The following is a 24,186-nucleotide window of genomic DNA, read 5'->3' as shown; positions in this document are numbered from 1 at the left end:
TGGTGTGTTTCACAAGTTTTTTCACTGTCATTATTTCACATGCAACATATATGACTCAATTCACATTTATTATTTTTTTAATTTTTTTTTCCACATGGTCTTTTCAATTTTTATATAGATTTTTTGAATTCTTACAGATAAATTATTTTTTGTATTTTTATCACGATTTTTATAAAATTGCATTAATTATTTCAAGGGTGTTTTTATACACACATGTTCACTATTTGTATTTGCGCAACTTTTTGTGTTTAGTATAAATAATGTCACATTTAAAAAAAAGAGAGAAAAAAATGAATTTCTTCATCAGTTTAGGCCAATATGTATTCTTCTACATATTTTTGGTAAAAAAAATCATAATAGACATATATTGGTTTGCGAAGCAGTTATAGCATCCACAAACTAGGGGATAGATTTATGGCATTTTTATTCATAAATATTTTATATATATATATATATATATAATGAATGAGTGACTAGCGCTACCTATGCAAATTCAATTGCCTCAGGGTGCTTTTTGCCGCCGGTATTCATCTGTGGTATCGTGCGGTCTTTTACCCTGTAGGGTTCTGATGCGCTTGCAAACACATACTAGACCAAATTTTTTAGACAGGATCTAATTAACCAACCAGCATGTCTTTGGAGTGTGGGAGCAGGGGCGTACCAACAGGTCGGTGAGCCGGCGTCTGCCAGGGGCACAGGCCAAGGGACCAGGCGCAACATTGGAGGGAGGTGAAATCCCACACCAGTTTGTGTCAGTGTGTCCACTGCGATCCGGCCACCATGTTGCGGCAGCTGGCACCCTGTGATTGGGCGAAATGTGGTCATGTGCTGCGACGGAGCTGGCCAGTCCTTGAAAGCGGGCGGCGCATGCACGAAGGCTGCTCCTGGAGTCCTGCTCGTGCTTCTGTAAGCCGCCGCCGTCTTCTCCTCCACCCTTCCTCCTGACTGCACTGGATCTGGAAGTGCAGCGGGACTGCACCTGGGACTGGGGTCTGGGAATCATTCCCTGTCAGCAGTGTGGCAGCATACAGTGAGTGATCGATGGAGAACAAAAAAAAGGAGGTGAGTGTGTGTGAGCCTGTGAGGGAGGCCATCTCAGATGGGAGCAGCCGCCGGTCAGCGGCAGTTAGGGAGAGCATGCAAGGAGTTAAATGATGAATCCTGCTAGGTATCTGGCATATCGAATGCCCTGAGGGATGGAGTGGGTCTGTGGGTGCTGCATTCATGGCATTTTCTCAACAAAAATGAAGTTAGTCTGAAGTTATTCAAAGGGTGCATGTTGGCTCTGGTATATGTAAAGAACCAGGGTCTGTATAGCACACTGGGGTATGAAGTAACACATCTACAAAGTATTAACTCAGCAAGACAAGGAGAAGGAGTGTAGCTGCTAAGAGTAACCAAGTACAAGTTCAAGACACCAAACAGCCACTCGTTAGGCGTGGTACCTGGTATAGGTGACAGGTCCTCCGGTAGTAAGGAGATCGATGTCTGGCTGCCTCCCCATTGGTAAGTATCCAATAGGAACCGGATCCAAACCCACGTAATGTAGTTCCATGACCTGGTCACAAGGTATGCAAACAAAGTAGTTAACAAGTTTACGTGTGTAGTAACATAGGGAACTTTTCACAGGAACTCTGTACTTAAATTACTGCACATAGTGAAGGCTTGTCTCTAAGTCAGGGAACTGCCTTAACCACTTGCCGACCAGCCCCTCTCATTATACTGCAGCAGGTTGGCACAATAACATGAACCGCCGTAGCTGCACGTCAGCTCCTTTAAGTGGGCTAGCAAGCGCATGCTCACTGCACTGCGGGGGTGCCAATGCATGTGGTTATGGGCACGAGAGCCAGATAAGGAATGTGTGTGTGTGTGTGTGTGTGTGTGTGTAAACCAATCCCTGTTCTGTGAGGAGAGGCAGGTTGTGAGTTCCTACTAGCTAGGAACAACGATCTGTCATCTCCTCTAGTCAGTCCCATCCCCCTAGAGTTAGAACACACACTAGGGAACACAGTTAACCCCTTGATCGCTCCCAGTGACATTGACACAGTAATCGGTGCACTTGTTTTTGTAACACTGATCAGTGTATAATTGTCAATGGTTCCAAAAATATGTCAGAAGTGTCCGATCTGTTCGCCATAATGTCACAGTCCTGATAAAAATCCCCAATCACCACCATTACTAGTAAAAATAATAATAAAAATGCCAAAAATCTTTCCCCTATTTTGTAGACACTATAACTTTTGCGCAAACCAATCAATATACACTTATTGCATTTTTTTTTATTTTTTTTATTTTTTATTACCAAAAATATATAGAATACATATCGGCCTAAACTGAGGAAAAAAAATTGCTTTAAAAAAAAAAGAAAAAAAAATTGGGGATATTTATTATAAGAAAAAGTAAAAAAAAAAAAAAAATATATATATATATATATATATATATATATATATATATATATATATATATATATATATATATATATATATATAATATTTAGAATTGTGTTTTTTCGTTTTTTTTTTTATAGCACAAAAAATAAAGACCACAGAGCTGATCAAACACCACCACAAGAAAGCTCTATTTGTGGAAAAAAAATGACGTAAATTTTTTTGGGTACAGCTTCGCACAACCAGGCAATTGTCAGTTAAAGCAACGCAGTGCCGTATCACAAACAATGGCATGCTCATTGAGCAGCCAAATCTTCCGGGGCTGTAGTGGTTAGTTTTTTATTCTTCACATAACTGCAGTCTCTCCCTGGTCCTGGGCATTGTTGGCCTTGCTCCACCTGAAGGGTACCCCCGCATGCAGGGCAATTAAAGGGCCCACCCACAGGTTGACATCTGTCTGCCTTCAATCATGACAAGACTGTCTATGTATCCCACAACCAGTCAAAGCAGAGAACATTGTTACAGGATCATCCAGGTCACTCTGAGATTTTCCAAAAACTTTGCTGGTCAAAATTTGGTTTTGGTATGTCTCATTCTCAGTACAAGGACATTTCCTATCAGACAGTCGGGGGTTAAATTGTGCATTGGAAGGAGTTTAATTTGCCAAGAAAGCTTCTGGCACCAAAGTGGCTGGGAGAGAGGGGTGGAGAGCAAAGAGAGAAGTGCAGAGGAACATGTGAAAGGGGGTGCCCCAAGATGGCAACGCACATTTTGTTTCTTTGGGTGCTAAGCAGAGAATGCGGGAAGAAGCACAACTTTAAGGCATCTAGACTGGCTGGCCGAGTTGCGGGAGCATGAGGGAACTGGAGAACCCAGCAACCATTGGTAAGAGTGCAACCATGGTGTAGCCTACACTGGAGATGCTAGCAGCAGCAGTAATTCTGGTGCATTGCAGAGTGGAAGAGGCAGAGAGCTCCATGGGGAAAGGTGAGCCATTTGGGGAAGCAAGGGAAACCGCATATCAGAACCTAGGTCATAGGAGTTTGGCAATGAACCTAGTGATGATGATTACTGAATGTTGCACTGAAGGGTCGCAGCCCAAGTAGTTCTAATGTACCCTGAAGAAGTAGAGCAGGATTGGGACCGTTCACTGTTGCAGGGAGCTGGGAACTTACACCTGAGCCAATTGTATGGAGAACATGGGGTAGAAATGTCACTAATTTGCACCCTTTGCCAGAACCTTGGCCCAGGGTAAGCCGTTCATTGAGAAGGCTGTGAATCCTTATGTTGCTTAAGGGAGAGAAGATGCAATCAAATTACCCAGGCTCTCTAGGCTGCTGTTGGGGAAGATCCAGCTGTTGCCTGTGACCCTAAGGAGGTACTCTCAATCAGCTTTAACTATTAATCCTTATGCTGCTATCATTAATAAATGGATAGGAAGGTATATTACATGCACTTGTGTTAAGCTTTTTCTTTACATATCTTCAGTTGATTTCTGGTCTAGGCCAAAATGATGTAATACATCCCAGGAGTCTTCGTGGGCATTTTCTTTCTTTCATCTGGAGGAGGGGCTTTCTCATACCTGCATGACTGAGCTAAGGGCAGATGGATTACAGGAAGTAAAAGCTACATGAATCATCTGCACTTATTCAAGATGGCCACAGCTAGAATTCATGGGGGGTGTTTTTTAAAGCGATTTTTCAACTAAATAAAACATGGAGACATAGATGGATAGGTGAGTTTGCTTTGAATATAAAAAAATGACGTAAAATAACATTTTGGTTTGTGGTACTCCAATACAGTGGAGTTCTATTTTATTATGATTTTAGAAATATGAACTCTAAATAATTAAATTATAGAATATAAACTGATGACATTTACCTGTTGCAAATAATATTGTAGGGGAATATCAAAAGTAAAAATGTTATACTTCTACTTTTAATGTCCTCTGCAGGTGGAGTGCCACATCTTCTTCAACCAGACAAAACTGCTAGGATTCTGCAAGTCACATGACATTGTATTGGTGGCGTTCGCTGTCTTGGGATCCAGTCGGGATGCAGGCTGGTAAATATTGTTGTGCTGGTAGAATTCTACTATACCATACACTTATAAGGCCGCGTACACACGGGCGGACTGTCTGACGGACTTGTTTCAGCGGACAGTCCGCTCGTGTGTGGGCTTCAGCAGACTTTTTCAGCGGACAGTCTGGCGGACTAAGTCTTTCGGAATTTCCGTAATATTGTCCGTCCAACTTTGGTTTCAGTGGACAGTCCGCTCGTGTGTAGGCAAGTTGGACGGACTAAGTATGGCGCATGCTCAGAAAGGATTTACACGGCCGAAGGTTGCATTGCAGTGTATTGGACGTCGTATTTCTAGTCCCGTCGTACGTGCTGTACACGTCATCGCGCAAGCTTTCAGCGGACTGTCTGTTCATCGTGTGTGGTCAAGTCCGTTCATTCAAAAGTAGGACGGACTGTCTGTCGGATTGTCTGACGGACTTAGTTGGCCAGACAGTCCGCCCGTGTGTACGCGGCCTAAGTCTTGTGTTCTTTTATAGCTAAGGTGTTTGTGTAGTGTTTGATTCCTTGGTCTACAATATAGACATAAATCCAGTATGTAAAATGTATGAACGCGTTAGCTCAGCTGTTCACAACAGAACCCAGAGCAGGCTTTTACCAGCTACTGTGCTACCAGCAGTTCAGAAAACTTTAAGTTCCAATGCACCAGCAGTCACACTTCAAATTTAGAATTTAGAAAGGAGGTACAACTCAGAGTTTGCTGTTGCTTAGCTGCCAACTGTCCTGCATTTGCAATAGGCTGCCCCAACATGTTCTTGTCCCCAGGCTGAATCCCGAAAATCAGAGATGTGTATACAGGTGCCTATAAAGGGTCTGTGTTCCTGCGTTTACTGTCTGTGTTCATGTCCTCAAGTTAGTTGAGCTAGCCAGGTGTCAAATGTTTGTATGCTTTCCTGTGTCCTCAAGTTGACCTGAGAACTAGGGGTAACTAGGTTGTAGATGTAGCACCCTGGAGTTTAGGCAGGGTTGCTCCTCACAAATTTACTTGCCAGGAGTAGTTATCCTGGTTGATTGCTAGAGATCCGTGGATTTCTCCCTAAGTTTGGCCTTGTTGCACTTTTCTCTTCTACCACTAGGTGGTCAGGTACTTTGTTGGTACTAGATATGAGAAGGGCAAACCATGGTCAGGTTATGGGTATATGGGGTATCTCAGCCAATGGGCAGGGGTTTTCTTGAATCCCTTGGGCTGCTGGGTGGGCCTATATATTCAGGTGAGGTCAGGTGATCTGTTTTCTGTACCACCTGGACGGCTGTCCTGGGTGGACGTGTGTCATATTGCCCGGGCTGCTAGGCTAGAGATTGGGCCTATCCTGGGGGCATCTGGCTGCTAGGCTGTCTGAGGGCCTATCCAGAAGCAAGAGAGCAGTGCAGGGTTGGGATTGCGGCTGGCAATCCAACCAGAAGTGACGATTCTGCCGGCCGGATAACCTGTCGTGGTCGGAGGAAGAGTGGAAGCTGTCGCCAGTAAGGGACTATCTGCTATTACCAGGGACCACAGTGAGTAACTGAAGCAAGTACCGGAGCTGCATTCTTACCAACCGGGGATGGTGAAGAATCTGGAAATGTCAGTGGGTATCAAGCCAGGGACCCAGTCAGCGGAGGTAACACTTGCAGAGCAGCCTTGTGTTTCCAGCTAGGGACCGAGCAGGCCAGCGTGGGTAAAGTTTGAGAGGTATCTAGAGTGCCAAGCTAGGGACCCAGCAGAGAAGCAAGGGTGATGCTTGAGTTGAGGAAGATGCAACCATGAAGATTGGAGGAGCTCAAGGGATTCAGTAGCAGTGAATCAGTGGGTCTAGTGAGAGACCGGGAGCTCAGTGTATTGGCGAAGTTGTACTAAAGGTGAAAGAACTGTTGCAATTTGTGTTAGGAACTGTTAAAGACGGTTGCCATAGGAGTGGCATCTTGCTGGATGCCTTTCCCTGCATTGCTGTCCTCTTATCAAAGTCTGACAATTAATCTTGCAACTACCTAAGGGTGTCCTGGCCCTAACCCCCCCCCCCCCCCCCCAAAAAAAATACAAAAAGGACTGTTAAGAGAAATAAAACCTCTTTTGCATCCAAGAAGTGTCTGGTGCCCCAATAACTTTAACCATCTTACACCCACTATGCCTCACAACCCACCACATGCAGAAGTATGTCAGCTATCCCTGGCCCTAGAGGTTCTCATCAGACCAAAGGAGGCCTGGGATCTAGTTACATAAGGCTTAATGTTTTCCCGCCATTTTTGGCAAGTAAACCACCTCTACAGGACAAGGGCTGCCTCTAAGCCCTTGGAAGGGATCCTGGGGATATACTGCCACAATGTAGCTGTTTACACTGCAAGGGCGGGGAGGAGGTTGATAGGAGCCTAATTGGGGTTCCTGGAAAGAGTTTTGAGCCTGGAGGCCCCTATGGACTTGTAGCTGTTAATCATGGACTTACTGCCTTTTATAGATTACTGCCAATCATGGACTCTAAGGGACTTGTAGTGCCTTCTGTGGAGTATCGCCTTCTGTATAATGTATGCACACTCTATAGGATGTTAGAACAGGAATTTGTGCTCAAACTGCTTTTTGAGAACTGTACTGTATTCCGCAACTATCTCAGTAAAGGATCTTGTTTGTTTACTTGCTTTGCCTGGTCAGAAGTCTCTCAAAGGGGTGCATGCGCAGCGTATTAAAGAGGAAGTAAACCCTTTCAAACCACTTTGACCTACAGGTAAGCCTAGATTAAGGCTTACCTGTAGGTCCAAGCAATATCTCCTAAACCTATATGGTTTAGGAGATATTTGCCCGAAAATGTGGGTATTAAGGATGTCATGGAAGCATCCCCTAAAGATGGATGCTCCTGAATGTCTCCACCTCTGCTGTGGATCAAATGGTGCCTTCTGTTCTGCCTCTCCAATCTGAAAGTGTGATCTTCGTAACTTACAGTTGTGTTGAGATGTCGATAACCCCAATCTTATCTGGATATCTTCCCACAATGAACATCAGATAGGTAAAAAGAACATAATGTGATCCAGTCCATGAGACATGTGCTGAGATGCATTACTAGGAAATGAACAAAGGGTGGAGCTAACTATACAGGAAAAGCTGAGATACAGGAAGGGGAGGAACCAGGGACAGAATAATACATATAACATTTTAAAGGCATATCACAAAGCATGTGAAACATGACACTTCCTGTTGACATCTACAATTTCTATTAATAAAAAACTTTAGTCCAAGTCCAAATATAAGCAATGAAGATTCTTTCCAAGAACGCCTGCAAAACAAGAGGGAAGGGAAGAAAAAGAGAAACAATGCAAACGCTAACATACTTGCAGGTGTTGGTCTGGAAGGTCCAGGTTGTGACAAGGAAATATCCATCTTCAGAGGGAAAGGTAGCAACATACATCAATCCTTCTTACCCCCTTTGAAAAAGAGAGTGGTCTGGATACTGCCACTTAATGACACAACTCCATCCCTGAATACATATAATACAAGAAAAAAGTTAGCCCATGGGACTTTAAAAGAGTTGATCATAGAGGTCATAACAAATGAGTAGAATTAATTAATAAGAATTTATTGAAAATTCCGAAAGCATATTCATAGATGAGCATAAAAACATCATGAGGCATATATATATATATATATAGCTTACAGTCAAAAACTACAGTTTGTTATAATACTGGAGATACATATACATCTTTTTTACTCGACGCGTTTCACGAGCACTGCTTGCTTCCTCCAGGAGTTGATGTATGTACAAGACATCTAGAAAATAGTAAGTATCGATAAGCTATAACATTCAGTGATGATTGAGGTTAGAAGAGAAGCATGTGGCCTCTGTGAGGCACCCCATGCTCTCATTATTATTATTATTATTATTATTATTATTCAGGATTTATATAGCGCCAGCAATTTATGCAGCTCTTTAAAATATAAAAAGTAGACAATACAGTTACAATACAATAAAATACAAGAGGATTAAGAGGGCCCTGCTCAGAAGGGCTTACAATCTAATTTAATTATCATTATGGTCAATTGGTCCAAAGGACTGATCCCCAAGGATGACAATGGAAAATGCTCCAACCTGGAGCTGAAGAGGCATGACCCACAGCAACCAAACAAGGGCCTGGAGGAGGGCAGACATGGTGAAGAGGGAGGATGAAACAAGTGCATATCCTGAATTGCACCATTGGCTATATATGTAATGACAGCTGTAATGAAGATGTATATGTATCTGAATCAATTGACAATAAACTCGATAGTAACCAACGAGTATACAACATGCAAAATATTGCTGTTGTATGGTAGAGTCCATGAAATTAAAGACGTGGATGCAAACAGGGAAGAAAAAGGATAGTGAAAAGGACATAAGAAGAATGTGAAAATGGGAGAAAAAAGATGGAAATAGAAAGGAAGAATGAAAAAAGAGAGAAATAGAGGATGTGTCCCTTGGTGTGCCTCATTACCACATGCAGCTTAACAATCATACTAGAAGTAAAATGTATATCTAAATCTGTTGATAATCACCATAATGGTGGTCTAGAAGTATAATGGTATAAGTATCTTCATAGTGCCCATGTTGTAAACTGAGGTGGAACAAGAGCACAGATAAGGGTGCACAAAGAGCCAGAGTGAGGTAAGAAATCGGAAAAGTGGAAAAAATATATTGGCAAAGAAGTCCTGCTGGTTGATAAGAGTATTGTGGAGTGTAAATATGCAAGTCACAGATTGTATGTGCAAGTGCAGTGAAGTAAGATATCGTCATAAATAACTGTGGTGTGCTTACCCTTATGTAGGACCTCTCACGTGCGGGAGAACAATCCAAATGAGGAAAAGGGTGCCAAGTCAGAGCCCCCAACCTAAATCCCAGAGCGGAAGCCCCTAATGCCATACATAACATGGCTATGGTACGAGCCCCTGCTGCACCCGCACGCATGTGGGAATACGCAAGCGCGAGCACCTCCAGCCAAAGAGATGACACACTGCACACCAAATGTGTCATATTTGCGGAAGTCCCATGATGGGTGCAGAAGCATGGTGCCGATGTACTGGTGGACCTGCCCATCCATGGAGTGGAGGGGACAGCAGGGGAGAGACCCCCCCCATTTCCCGGAAAGAAATAACAAACCACGATCACCTCCCTTTTGAATCAAGTTGATTACTTGTGAGACTTGTTTCCTTCTTTGGGCAAAAGAAGCACTAGTTGATTTATAGGCCTGAAGTAAAAGAGTGCAGAACCTTCTTTCATTACTTAAACTTCTATTTTCTGTACTTTTCCGGTGTTACTTAGCATAGTCTTTGTAATAAGACCCATAGGCCAATGACTGCAATGAGAATCTGTCTCTTTCAAGAGAACTATGTCTTCCACTTGTAGGTTGGGTTTGCTAGTTTGAAATTTACTGCAATTTTGAAGGTTAGAAAGGAATTTAATATTCCAGTAATTCCAAAATTCTATAGCGAAATGTTGAGCCTGTTTCCATTGATGCTTGTAAACAATGAACACTGAAGTTCCTCTATCCCAATTTTTTGGGGGAGAAGAGTGGTTGGAGTGAGCAATACTGCGGATCTGAGGACACAGAGACCAAAGGCCTTGCACTGATTATAGCAGACACCTCTGCAAGAAGAGTAGCTAAAATGTCATGGGTAAGCTGGGAAGTTTTCTGGTCCAATAGCATAGAGTCCAGGATTTCCTTGCAAGTCCAATCATGTGTTCCCATGTGAGAGGAATGAGGGGGGTTGAATTCCCATTTATACTTGTTGTCATACAAGAAGTTCACAATCTTTTCTGCTCCTGTATAATTAGTCCCACAGTCAGATCTAAGTAACTTTACAAGTCCTCGCACAGATATAAATCTTCTGAAGGCATTAATAAAACAGGAAAAGTCCATTGATTCTATCACTTCGATGTGCACTCCACGAATGCGCAAGCAAGTGAACAGCGCAGTCCATCACTTATTGTTAGCAACTCCACCACGATTTCTGCATGTAACAGTCCAGGGGCCAAATATGTCCATGTCAACATTAGTAAACGGAGGTTCAGTGCTTAATCTGTCAGTCGGCAGCTCTTGCATCTGCTATTGTAGGTGCTTTCCTCTTAGTTTTTGGCACTTTACACATTTGTGAAGTATGGACGATATACACCTTTTCATCCTGATGATCCAGAAACCTACAGACCTTACTGCTCCTTCTGTGAAGTGACGTCCTTGGTGCTGAACTTGGTCATGGACATGCCTAACTAACAGAGCAGTAATGTGATGACGTCCTGAAATAATGATGGGATTTTTCTCTTCTCTGAACAAATTCAACCTTCTAATGCGACCACCAACTCAAAGTAACTTGTTGTGATCAATTATTGGATTTTAATTTGTATAGAGGGCTATCCTTAGATTGAGCCCTTTTGATAAGTTAGCAATCTCTTGTGAGTATACTTCATGTTGGACACATTGGATGATAACCCTTTTTGCTTGAGAGACTTCCTCAAATGTGGGGGGGGGGGGGGGGTCTTTACAGATGTCACTCTTTTTCAGTGCTAGAGCTGTTTGCAAATTGATGAGCAACGTGAATAAGATGTACAATGACTTGTACTACAGAGGCCCACTTAAAAAAGCGTTCAAAGTGGTGAGGACTCAGCCTTACCGTTGGTTTCACAGAGATGTTGAGTGCGATGGTAACAGCTCTGATTTCCTTATCAGATTCTGGATGAACCAGTTCAAAGTTAGAATCTGTAGAACTTGAGATGAGTTTCATTCAAGAGTTCTGGTGGGGATAGCCATGATGTGTCCAGAAATGCAGTAGTAGGTACTGCACGACTGCCACGATCAGCAAAGTTGATGTTAATGGGAACATAGTGCCATTGTTCAGGTGTAGAGAACTTCCTAATGCGTTCCAATCTGTTATTTGGTAGTCTCTTTCTTGCAGTACGAAATGGTAGAGGTGCTGCCCAACTGTTGGAATCATCTTGGTAGAATTCTTTACTCATGGTTTTCAAGAATACTTTGTCTTCCATGGTAGCTACCAACTCATTGTCTTTAGTGGAACACTGTGTTGCCAATGTCATCCCAGAAATTAAGGGCTTTCTTATCTTGTATGATATGCCGTAGAGCACTTTTTTTTTTTAAACAGTTTTTCTTTCACATTATATTGATGTGTCCATTGTGTAGAACAAGTAGTGTTCTGACTCAACTACAAGGCAATAACTTTATCTTCAGCTTCACAAAGAGCTTACATAACCTGGTGATCTATTTATCCCTTGCATCAATTCAGACAGCTTAACTCAATGAATAAACTCACTGTATGGAAAAACATGTCGATCAATAATCGAATGCTCTGTTTCATGATGGATATTCATAGGTAGAAAAACGTTGACGTTGTAAGCCACATGTAAAGATGTTATAGCAATGAGGTATACTGTGCATGATGAATCAGAGAGAGGAAGGGGAGGAGAATATAGAGAACTACTGTGATGGAGAGAGTTCAGATAAACAGAAGGGAACACAGCTTAAGCAGTTCCCAACCAGCAAACGCCGATGTACGTCGGCAGAATGGCACGGGCAGGCATATTGGCGTACAGGTACATCCAATCTTTAATGCCGCCCTGCCATCGTGAGTGCGACGGTGGTGGCACGCTCGTGTGCTGGTCATGACCCCCGTGAGTCCGGTCACGGGTCCCGCGCACCCGCGATCGTCTAACGGGGCGGCTGAACAGAGAGATGCCGTTGTAAACAGCATCTCCCCGTTCTGCCTAGCAACTAGTGATGCTGATCTCTGCTCGTTGTGATTGCAGCAGAGATCAGTGTTCACTAAATGAAAGCCCAGCCCCCAACAGTTAGTAACACACCCCTAGGAACACTTAACCCCTACACTGCCACCCACTGGTTAACCCCTTCGCTGCCAGTGTCATTTACACAGGAATCACTGCATTTATATAGCAGTGATTGCTGTATAAATGACAATGGTCCCAAAAATGTGTCGAAAATGTCCGATGTGTCTGCCATAATGTTGCAGTGACAATAAAAAAAAAATAAAAAAAAAATCGCTGATCGCCGCCATTACTAGTAAAAAAAAAAAATTATTAATAAAAATGCCATAAAACTATCCCCTTTTTTGTAAACGCTATAACTTTTGCGCAAACCAATCAATAATCGCTTATTGCGATTTTTTTTTTTTTTTTTACCAAAATATGTAGAATACATATCGGCCTAAACTGAGGGAAAAAAATGTTTTTTTTTTGAGGGGGGGGGGGGGGATATTATAACAAAAAGTAAAAAATAATGAGTTTTTTTCAAAATTGTCGCTCTATTTTTGTTAATAGTGCAAAAATAAAAAAGGTCTATTTGTGGGGAAAAATGAAGTCAATTTTGTTTGGGAGTCACGTCGCATGACCGTGCAATTGTCAGTTAAATCGACGCAGTGCCGAATTGCAAAAAGTGGCCTGGTCTTTGGCCAGCAAAATGGTCTGGGGCTGAAGTGGTTAAAGACACAGAGCATAATAATTCACATAGTGTAACACAACAAGTAGTCCATCCGTTTGACAGGACGTGTATTTTTAAAGGAAGCAACTGAGTAAGACCTTCTGCCTTGGTCTCGACAGACATTGCCTATGATGATCCAGCCTCGATCCAGACACTGAGGATATGATGCATCATGTGGACTGTTTGATTTGCTGACGAACCTTGTGCACCCTTAAGATGTCTCAGCCGAGTAACAGCAGGATATTAGCACTTTCGTTGAGGGCTGGTATTTTGTCGGCTATGTCCTTCAAGTGAGAATGGTGAAAGGCAGCTTCAGGAGTAGGGATCTCCTCTTTGTTGCTTGGAATCTGGTTGCACTCTGAAGGGGGGCAAGAATATTTCCACACTGTCATTCAGGGGAGCAACTACAAGACCGCTGGCTCTCCTACCTAAGCTTTCTGTAGTGCCGATACAAGTGCTTAGGGTATGAGGTAGAGCATCTCCTGTTACGGTATGTTCAAAAACTGTGTTCTTGCAAGAGATCTGTTGCTTTGCTCATCCAGAATAGTATACAGTCCTATAGCCTTTTCAGATTGGCCTTTTGGGGTATACACGAACCAAGCATATATATTTTTTTTTTCGAGAACTGTAGCAGGTGCAGGTAGTCCTTTTCACTAACATTGAACCTCTATGGTCTATGTGCGCTATACGTGTGCTCACAGGTCTTGAAGAGGGTGAACTGAGAGGGTTACAGTCACCATAGGAGAAACTTGGGCCTTTTTTAGTGTCTCCAATTCTTTTGATGAATTTGCAGAGGTAGGAAAAAGGAGGAAAGACAACTTGATGATTTTCCTTATACTTTGATAGAGGCGCTGCCCATTGTTCTTGAATGCCATATGGTAGCTTGAGAACAATAGGGTTGATGCCACAAGCGGTGTCAAGGTAACTGAGACCAGGTAAGTTGATGTCTGCCTTAGCAAGTTGAAGCTCTAATAGAACATCGCTGAGTTATTGAAACTTTAGATTGTCTCTAGAAGAAACCTTTGGGAAGCTTTGCAACCTTTGAATAAGGCATCTTCAATGGATTCTGGGCTGCCAAAGGTATATTTCAAGTCTGTCCCAAGCAGTGTTAAGGCCTGCAGCGGGGTTGTGGCTACAAAATGCTTTGAGCCTCTTGATGCGTTCAGTAGACTGAGAACCTAGCCATCCGATGAGCAGATCTAATTCCTCTGTGACATTGATATCTAGGTCACTCATTGCAGCCCTAAAGATGGATTTCCAGCCTCTGCAATTTTCAGGCTTTTCATCAAACTTGGTGAAGCCTGTCTTAGTGAGCTCTCTGCGGAGCATGTACTTGGCAAACTGTGACATGTCCGTGTTCTCAGACTTTAGATGCATGACTGCAGGTGGAACAGAGTTAGTTGTGATGGCTGGTGCATTGACATTAAGTGACTTGGGAACATATGTTGACGCAAAGGCACTCAGCGCTGGAATTGTGTTTGCTAGGAGGTACTTGGTAAGTGCCAAAGTAAGGTGGACAGTCTGCTATATGCATACAAGTGTATGCTGCTTGCTGAGATGCTACAGTCTGATGTACTGGAAGATATAAAGGCAAATTGTCCTGAGGTACAGTAGATGCAGAGAAGAGACTTTGAGTGCTTTGGTTGCTGTGACGGGGAGTTGACGTTCTGCAGAGGTATGTGAAGAATCTGAGGCTGAGATACAACTGAGTGTCTGCAGCTGTTGTCTCTTTCGCTTTCACTAGTAGCTTGTTCGAACACCCTTAATGGCTGTGGCATGCTCACATTGTTTGTTTTTTGAAAACATCAATTTCTGCTTTCTGGCGTGCAGCTTCAACTTCTTTCTCTGCTTAACTTTTCTACCACTGTAAACCCCTTCTCATCTGTCCCACTACTGTAACCCCCTGCTCTTCTGCCTAGTACTGTACGGTGCTCTTATTTTTCACCACTGAACACCCTTCTCATCTCTCCCACCACTGTACCTTCTGCCAAACCACTGTATCCCCCTGAATATCTGCCCCATTCTTCTTCTGTCCCACCGCTGAACCCCTTCTCATCAATCCTACCACTGTAACCCCCTTTCTCATCTGCCCCACCACTGTACCTCCTACTTTATCTGTCTCACCAATATAACCCCCTGTTCATCTGTCCTACCAATGTACCTCCTTTCTCCTTTGCCCTGCCACTGTACTCCCTGCATAACTGCCCTACCTCTGTACCCCCCTACTCTTCTGCCTCACCAGTGTAAACCCCCGCTCATCCATACCACCACTATAACTACTATGACCCCATTCTCATCTGGCCCATCACTGAACCCCCCCCCCGCTCCTCTGTCCTACCACTGTATCCCCCTTCTCATCAGGCACAACATTGAACCCCCCCCGCTCCTCTGCCCCATTACTGTAACGCACTTGCTCCTCTGTTCCACCACTGAACCCCATTATCTCTTCCACCACTGTACCTTCCCGCACATCTGCCCCACCCTCATACCCCCCTGCTCTTCTGTCCCACTGCTAAAACCCTGCTGCTTATCTGCCCCACCATTGTACCCTCCTAGTCATCTGCTCCACTGCTGTACCCTCTTCTCATCTATTATGCGCAGTATGCAGAGAGGTGCAAGGAAGCAGAGATGAGACACATCTACATGTCCTGACACACCCATCCCCGCTGATCCACCTTTTGCATCCAGCTCACATGATTTTATGTGATGTATGGTATGTCAAAAGATGGGGATTGTGAATCTGACTTATGCGCACGCATAGACATAAGATGCCCATAACAGATAAGGCACACTCTTCGCATAGCAGCACAACACCATGCCGACACATCCCGGCGCCACATAAAGCCCAGGGGCCATGTTCGTACACTTGTTCGCTCACAAAGAAACTATAAACACCATAAACAAAACAGAGTTAAACAAAGGAAAAAGAACTCAAGACTGAAAAGCATACACACCCTACAATCATAGTGAATAGAGAGCACATACTAGCCAAATAAAAACACACATGAACACTTACGAAAATAGATACATAAACATAAAGAGAGGTTTTTTTTTTTTTTACATATTATAATTAAAGCTTCCATTAGTGAGAAATACAATATATTTAAACATATAACTCGATGTAATCATATGCCATACATTGCTGTATATTACGTGGTATCTCATGTATCCATATCTGGGATCCTAACTATAATGAATATTAATCACTATAAGTGAGGAGCAAGCTAGTACTTACAAAAATAATATATATTTACTTCACCGGGGACAAAGAGGAGAGAGGGAAAAGAAACTCAATGTGGGAAAAGTGAAACACTGGGTGTCTCTCTTAATACTTCTCCTACCACTACTCTTGCGACTTCTAGGACTGAACTAGAGACCAGACTGCAGATTGTTAACTGCGCTAAATCATTTTCTTTTTCGAGACCTGCGAGTACAGTCTCATTAGGAGCAATTCAAAAAGATTCAAAAAAATGACTCATTGATCACATTTTTCCTAGCATTAAAACTCAAATCTGTGACTCTAATTCGGCTCCTTTGATATCCTCCAATCCTATTACTGACTCGCCAGCATTGGATTCTGGCGAACTGAGTGTAGACCAGGGGCGGACTGACAACTCATGGGGCCCCCGGGCAATAGGAAATTATGGGGTCCCCAGGCAATCAGAGATTATGGGACCATACCGTATACAATCACACAGTATACACTGGGGCCCCCTAGTGGCCTGGGGCCCTCGGGCAGTGCCCGAGTTGGCGAATGGTCAGTCCGCCCCTGGTGTAGACCAGCATAGATTGGAGGTTATCAACCTGTCATCTTATACTCTAAGTACAACTGAACATGAGCTATTACAATTAGGTTTGAGCTTCTGTCCGAATTCTTTAGCACATAAGTTTGAGATCATTTAAAGATCTCTATTTGCTAGGAAACTCACCTACAAATTTTATGTTCGATGATGACAGACTAACTAAACAAACTGAAATCACACATCAAGAGATATGGAAAGATTTCTCTGTGGCAGAATTCAGAGCTTTAAAAAACAACGTGGTTCTTCTATTAGAGGAAAATGACTCTAGTGAAATATCTGATGATATTCCTGAATCTGACGAGACTATAGGCCTTCGAGTCCAGATGACACAATATCATAACGATATTAAGTCATTAACCAATGAGGTAAAGAAAAAATCTAGCCAATTTCCGTCCTTGCATACTAATTCTAATATTTGGACTTTTTAAAATCAAACTACAAAGGAAATAGAATCATCAATTTTTCATAAATCTACTAATCAGCATCTGAGTTCAGCCCATAAAGCTGCACTTGAGGGTCTCAGCAAAAATTTTCACCTGGTGATCAACCCCTCGGACAAGGGAAGTAATGTGGTTGTCATGAACGAGCTTCAATACAGGAATATGTGTTGGGACATCCTGAAAAATAGATCTTGGTCTAAACCCATATCTGAGAATATTATTACTCAGTTTAAGCAGCAATGCAATGACACCATACAGTCCGCCTTTGCCGACGGCTTGATCACCAGGGAGATCTTTGAAGGTATTCAAGTTCCACACCCTAGAACACCGACTTTTTTTTTATTCGCTCTCAAAAACACATACAATTTTTAAAAAATCTACCAGGACATCCCATAGTTTCAGGGATAGGATTCAAAACAGAGATAGTAGATTTGTTGATCAATATCTACGCCCACATGTTATCACACTACTCTCCTATATTTATGATACCCTGGATCTTTTGAGAACTCTAGATGGTCTCACTATACCTCCTGGTTGAACTTTAGTAAGCATCGATGTAGAGGCCTTGTATTCATCGATCTCGCATACCTTTGAGATGCAGGTTATTGCCAGATTTCTAACTTAAAGAGGTCCAAAATCAGTAGGTCTCAGTGGCTTTGTGCTTCAATTACTTTCTCATATTCTTACAAAAAATATTTTTTCTTTCGATGAGTCCCACTTCCTCCAAGTGCAGGGGGTCGCTATGGGCACATACTGGGAGCCTTCATATGCAAACCTGTACCTGGGTGGGTGGGAACAGAATTTGTTTTTGGTTGAGGAACATGCAGATATTTTTTCGTTCATGCTTCAGTGGTTCCGCTACATAGATGACATTTTGTTGCTATGGGCGGGACCACCAAGAGCTCTGGATGACTTTATGGCTATATTAAGCTATAATGACTACAACTTAAAATTTACAATGCAATCCAGCCAGACTTCTATTGCTTATCTTGACATCACTATCAATATTGACTTGGATGGCAGGATCAACACATCACTCTACCGAAAACCCACAGCGGGTAATACAATCTTACACGCATCCAGTGCACATCCTCAATCACTGATCCAAAGCATACCTTTCAGTCAGTATTTGCGTTTAAAATGTAATTGTTCAAGTGATGTTAATTTTAAGAAGAGAGCTGATGGCCTCTATACATGGCTATTGGTGAGAGGCTATAGCAAAACAAGTCTCAAGAAAGCATATAAAAAAAAGCAGTGGCTAGACCTAGGAATACATTTTCTCTAAACCTAAAAAAACAGAGTCCAATCTAGTTAGGTTTATAACCACTTACTCTGATCAACATCAGATGATACGTTCAATGATGGAAAAACATTGGCGCATTTTGCTAATGGACAATGTAGTGAAGAAATACATAGGACCAAAACCTGAGATTACTTTTTGGCGTTCTTGCTCAGTAAGGGATCGGTTGGTACGGAGCCATTATTGTAAGACAGAGGAGGGATCTCACCAGTAACCTGGCCTGTTTAGATGTGGCACCTGTGATTTTTGTGATTTACTTGTGACAGACCCTTTTCCTCTTCCGAATGGCCAAACTCATCTCTTGTGACATCACATGCCAAACGAGAGGTGTCATATATATTCTACTCTGTCAATACAGAGCCTTTTATATAGGCAAAACTATCAGGCCATTCTGAAAGAGGATGAAGGACCATGTATATTATGCCACTAGTGGCCTTTTAAACACCACCATGGGCCATCATATAGCATTCAAGCACCACTATGAACCATGGGTATTCAAATTTGCCACCCTTGAGAGTATATATGAAGACCCTTCGAGGGGGCAACTTTGACCAGAAAGTTCTTCAAAAAGAAACCCAATGGGTTTATAGCCTATGGGCCACCCATTATCCTGGTCTGAATGATATGATGCGCTTTAGACCCTTTCTATAAGAATCAGTATTAACCTGTACGTTCCTGTGAGCCTAACGCATGTCTGTTTTTCACTTCTCCCACATTGAGTTTCTTTTCCCTCTCCCCTCTTTGTCCCCATTGAAGTAAATATAAATATATATTATTTGTGTAAGTATTAGCTTGCGCCTCACTTATAGTGATTAATATTCATTACAGCTAGGATCCCAGATATGGATACATGAGATACCATGTAATATACAGCAATGAATAGTGTATGATTACATCATTGAGTTATATGTTTAAATCTATTGGATTTCTCACTAATGGAAGCTTTAATTATAAATATGTAAAAAAAAAAAGAAAATCTCTTTATGTTTATGTATCTATTTTCCTAAGTGTTCATGTGTGTTTTTATTTGGCTAGCATGTGCTCTCTATTCACTACGATTGTAGGGTGTGTATGCTTTTCAGGCTTGATGTGAGACTGTTTGTTTGTTTCTTTTTCCTTTGTTTAACTATATATTTTTGCTTATGCTTGCTTCCCTGCTTTCTGGATAGTTGAGCACATGCTTTTTAAATGTGACGTACAATGCAAAGTTTATGTATATATGCTTTGTTTTTTGAATTTTAACTGATGTATCTCATTTCAGATAGTGAGATTTATTGTTGTTTTTCTCTTGCTACGTCTTTGAACCTTTTTCTGTGTCCTGAGGAAGCCTTTATGTTGAAACATGTATACGTGACGCAGAAGGGCTCAATGTACAAATTATATGATTTTTATATTGTTTTGATATCTGTTATGATATTGTATTTTTCAATAAAATAAAAAAAAAATTTCTACTTTCCTATTTGCTTTCATGCCTTAAAAGTCCGACCTGTTGATATCTATTTGGTATCTTCCTTGTTTTCCCTTGATACATTATGGATGCGGCATTGTGGGTGCTCCCTCCTTCCTATTTCTCATATGCCACAATTGCAACACACTGGGTTTATTTTGTGACTTTGGATTGTATGGATGAGGATCCAAGAGGCAAGGACTTTAACATATTAAATAGTTGGGACTGAAGGCTGTTGGATGCAATCTTTAAAAGCAACTTGAGCCCTTGGTTACATAACCTTTATTTGATCTACCACCCTCTTTATGGATTTTTCTATGGACTGTCGTTATTCAGATATGGCATAGCAGTATACAGAATACCTATTCTGCATTCCTTAGATATATTTGGATGTCCTTTTTCTAGATATTTGGGTATGCAGAACTACTAACAAGGTTTTAGAACAAATTTTTAATTTAAAGGATTTTATGTATTTAAAGTATAAGTATCTGTACCATTCATGTATGACTGTATGTTAGCAGCAGCTGCTCTAATCATTTGAGGGCTAACAGACTGGATGACCGCACTATTTGTCTTTTGTCCACTGCTCATGTGTGGGCCTTCACCACAATACGATACATGATCACTACGATGATAAAGGTGTGGTGGGGGACTATAAGAGGAGCAGTGAGCTCCCATCAATTACAGCAGGAGGTTCCCCCTTTGGAGAATCTTTGCACATTTTAATGTCCTACTTAATTTTGGCTATTCTGAGTATGAATGTCGTTGAAAACTAACCTGGGTGTCTGTTCTAGGGTTGATCAAGATAGCCCATATGTTCTGGAAGACCCCACCTTGATTGCTGTGGCTAAGAAATATAGCCGAACTCCAGCTCAAGTGGCCATAAGGCACCTCCTTCAGAGAGAAACTGTAGTCCTTGCTAAGAGCTTTAACCCGAAGAGGATTAAAGAGAACTTTCAGGTACTGTGTGAGTTCCCTAAACGTCTCTGAGGACAGAAATAATGGGGGCTGTGATTTCTGACTTTTATTTGTTTTAAGCTGTACAATAAGGACCCTCATCCCAATTCTGACTTCACTGCCTAATGAATATTTTGGATATTTAGGCAAGCATGCTGGGAATTCAGACTTCACTGGGAGAGTTCTTGTTTCAGGTTGATGACTCACTAGGTAGACAATAGAGGATGAGAGTGACAACCTTCAGTCACAAGGCATCAAAACCCCAGTAACCAGCTATAAGTGGTATGCTCTTAGTTCTTTTAAGGAAAAAAGTTTGAAGATTCTTAACTTTCATATTCTGATTGGCTACCATCTTGTTCAACCCTGCGGCAGCTCTATATTGCCCCAAAAGCCTGTTTTGTAAAAAAAAACTTCTCTTACATGTACTAAGTTTTATATAACATGGAGGTCACTAGCGCTGTTTGGTCTATACAGGCCTGAAAGGTTAACACCTAATACCGCAGATGTTTTTAGTGAACCTATATGTACCTCAATGTGTTCAACTAAAAGTGCTGCCTTAAGTGGTGCCTACAAGTAACTTCAGTAATCTTTTACTGTTTGTCTGTTTGTCAAGCCCCCACCCACAAGCTAAATTTTGCCTTTCCCTGTTGAAATGGAGCAATTTTCAAGGCTAATAGGCATGGGGAGCTTGGTACTGCCATGAGTGACATTTTAACAAAGCAAAACCATTTTTATAAAATGGGCAACATGGGGCAAAAATGTATTCTTACATTTACATGCTTGGTAGATGCAAAGGAACAGTGGAGGTGTTGCAAAACAGTAAAGTTTTCATCAGCAAAACCACATTCTGCAATGACATATTTCAAATGTGTATTTTTTTTATATTTAGTTTGGCTTAAATACAGCAGTGCACCCCAATCTCCTTCATTTCAACTTGGAAATGCGACCAAAACCCTGTAACAATATGCCCCTGCATTGGGCTGATGTGCATTCTCGCAAATTTGCTAGCACCCGGTTTTCATAGTTTTCATACAACATCTTCGCATCCCAGAAGTGTGGGAAGCTCTGTGAAAAAAACACATACACCGTTTTATCACCGTAGTGCATGTGGACAGGTACAGGCTGTAAGGAGGCTGTAGTACTGTACATCTGGTGTACTGAGATATAACAAAGTATGAAAAATGGTAGAAACCATTCCCCCCCCCCCCCCCCCCCCCAATTTTCTAAGATATTCAGAATTGTTCTATCTACATGACATTCAGTAAGGGTTCAGGTCTACAATAGCAAATGTCGATACCTACATGCCTTAAACTAATTCTTCCTAATGCAATTTTGTAAGCCACATTCCATATTGCAGATGTAGCCGGCTGCCACCAGATGTGTTGTCCTCTAACACTATCCCTTACTTAGCAGACTACCAGCCATCCATTGCAATGACTTGCAGGGACAGTTTTATGTGCACTACATTACAGAAGGGCCCCAACAATAGCTGACTAATATTGACAATTAGGCTGCCATACAGTATATCATTACATTTTCTTTCCTTCAATCGCGGGTTGATGGAAAGAAATCCCTCGTGCTGCGCTATTGTATTCTGACAGCTAAATGTTTCCCCGCTGTCACCCAAGCCGTTTTCTCCACTTGTCTTTGATCCCCAGCGCCAGCATCTTAGCTTGCAGCTTCACAGTGCACTCACTGCGAATGCGCAAGCTGCACTGTGCATTGTGAATGCTCCCTCAGTCTTCTGGGACCTGTGGCATATCCCAGAAGACTGTGGGGAGGGAGGGGGATAGGAGAACTTCTGCTTGGATCGTCTAGTGGTGGGTGGAAGTAGGAGCAGGTTCCTTTCAAAACCAGGTACTGGCTCCCCCCTAAAAAAGAAAAAAAAAGTGCAATTTCTTAAAAAGGAGCTGGGGGAGGAGGTCTTAAAGCGGAACTTCCCCTTTTGGGTGAAGCTCTGCCTTTAAGCAGGTGTGTCATTGGGGACTGAGCAGTTTAAGTTGTCATGGCAGAACAAAGGACCCATTAAAACCAAGCAGCTTCTCCAAGAGTAGGGCTGCACAGATAATAAATCTTGTCAATATGTCTGCTGTGACCTTACACATTCATGGTGAGGTTGCTGGCTTAGCCAAAAGCCCAATTTTTAGCCCTTCTAATCCAGTTGACTCTGGTTTAAAGTGCATTATAGTTACTAGTTTGGATTAACGCATTCTTTTTCTTGGTTACTGTTTTGAATTTCCATTTTATTTTGTTGGGCCTGCAAACCTCAAACATGCAGGATTCACCACCATCCCATGATAACTGCAAACCTGAACCTCATCCCTATACAGGAGGAGGTAGAATTTGGCCTTAGGTTGGGCAGAAGTTGGTCTTTTTCTTTCAAAGAAATTAATTATTTAAGGTACCTAAAAGCACTGTTTGGTATATCTCCACAGGCATACTTTAGAGGAACAGCTTATTATTGTAAACATTTTGATTCCAGCATGCCATCTTTTCACTTTGCTTTGCAGGTATTTGACTTTGAGTTAAGTGATGAAGACATGAAAACTCTGAACGAGCTTGACAGAAACATGCGCTATGTTGATGGCAGCCGGTGAGTATATAATTACCGGTAGTTAGTGCTGTATATGTCCCAGTATAGATGGCCTTTTAGATAACAGGAACCTCAGTACAAAGATCTGATCTGATCTCCTCAAGTATGCTAATAGTAAATCTGTGTTCATCTAAGGTTAACTTTAACCATTTGCTGACCAGAATATATATATATATATATATATATATATATATATATATATATATATATATATATATTTATATATAATGTTGCAGTTTGCAAGTGATTTATTGGGATTATGGCTGAAGCTATCAGCCAAAACCGCTATTTTTTGTTTCAGCCAGGGGCTGGCTCTCTCATGGAAGCAGTCTGAGTAGCTGGTTGAGTGCTTTCAGATGGGCCGGGAGGGGGATGTCACACCACCGAAACCCCCCCCCCCGAGACGATCTGACGATGTGGCTGGATGGTCAGAGATAATAAAACAGTAGATCATGTTGGATTGCCTCCATGGCGTTCGAGGATGACGTCATGGTCTACTTCCACTCTGGACCAGAAGTGACGCCATTTGTTTTTTTTAAAGCAAAACAAACTTTGTTAGAACATTATTTTTCTAAGAATTTTCATTCAAAATTCCACCTAACTAGTTAAAATTGAGATATATATTTACCCATTTTTAGGCCACTTCAGAATCTGGTCAGCTGATCCCTTCTGTCAGCCAGCATTGGCTGCAGGGGGGAGAGAGCATGCTCTACAGTGGGTGGGAATTCCAGGAGCAGAACCA

The 24,186-nt window shown here is 42.1% G+C and overlaps 1 protein-coding gene across 1 annotated transcript in view; it reads left to right on the top strand.

The window, feature by feature from the left end:
* The window catches only part of LOC143960472 (estradiol 17 beta-dehydrogenase 5-like), a 65,833-nt gene that overhangs the window by 28,288 nt on the left and 13,359 nt on the right, over nucleotides 1–24,186 (top strand). Inside the window, exons 6-8 of the mRNA XM_077469116.1 lie at nucleotides 4,342–4,451; nucleotides 20,689–20,854; nucleotides 23,362–23,444. Of these exons, the coding sequence (XP_077325242.1) occupies nucleotides 4,342–4,451; nucleotides 20,689–20,854; nucleotides 23,362–23,444 (359 nt within the window). The remainder of the gene's footprint in view (nucleotides 1–4,341; nucleotides 4,452–20,688; nucleotides 20,855–23,361; nucleotides 23,445–24,186) is intronic.

Source organism: Lithobates pipiens, unplaced genomic scaffold, assembly GCF_037356315.1.
Source record: "Lithobates pipiens isolate NorthernLeopardFrog02 unplaced genomic scaffold, aLitPip1_a1.2 Scaffold_8, whole genome shotgun sequence".
In the NCBI taxonomy this organism is placed as follows: Eukaryota; Metazoa; Chordata; class Amphibia; order Anura; family Ranidae; genus Lithobates; species Lithobates pipiens.
Note: the sequence above shows the minus strand (reverse complement) of the source record. Positions and strands in the feature narration are given on the sequence as shown.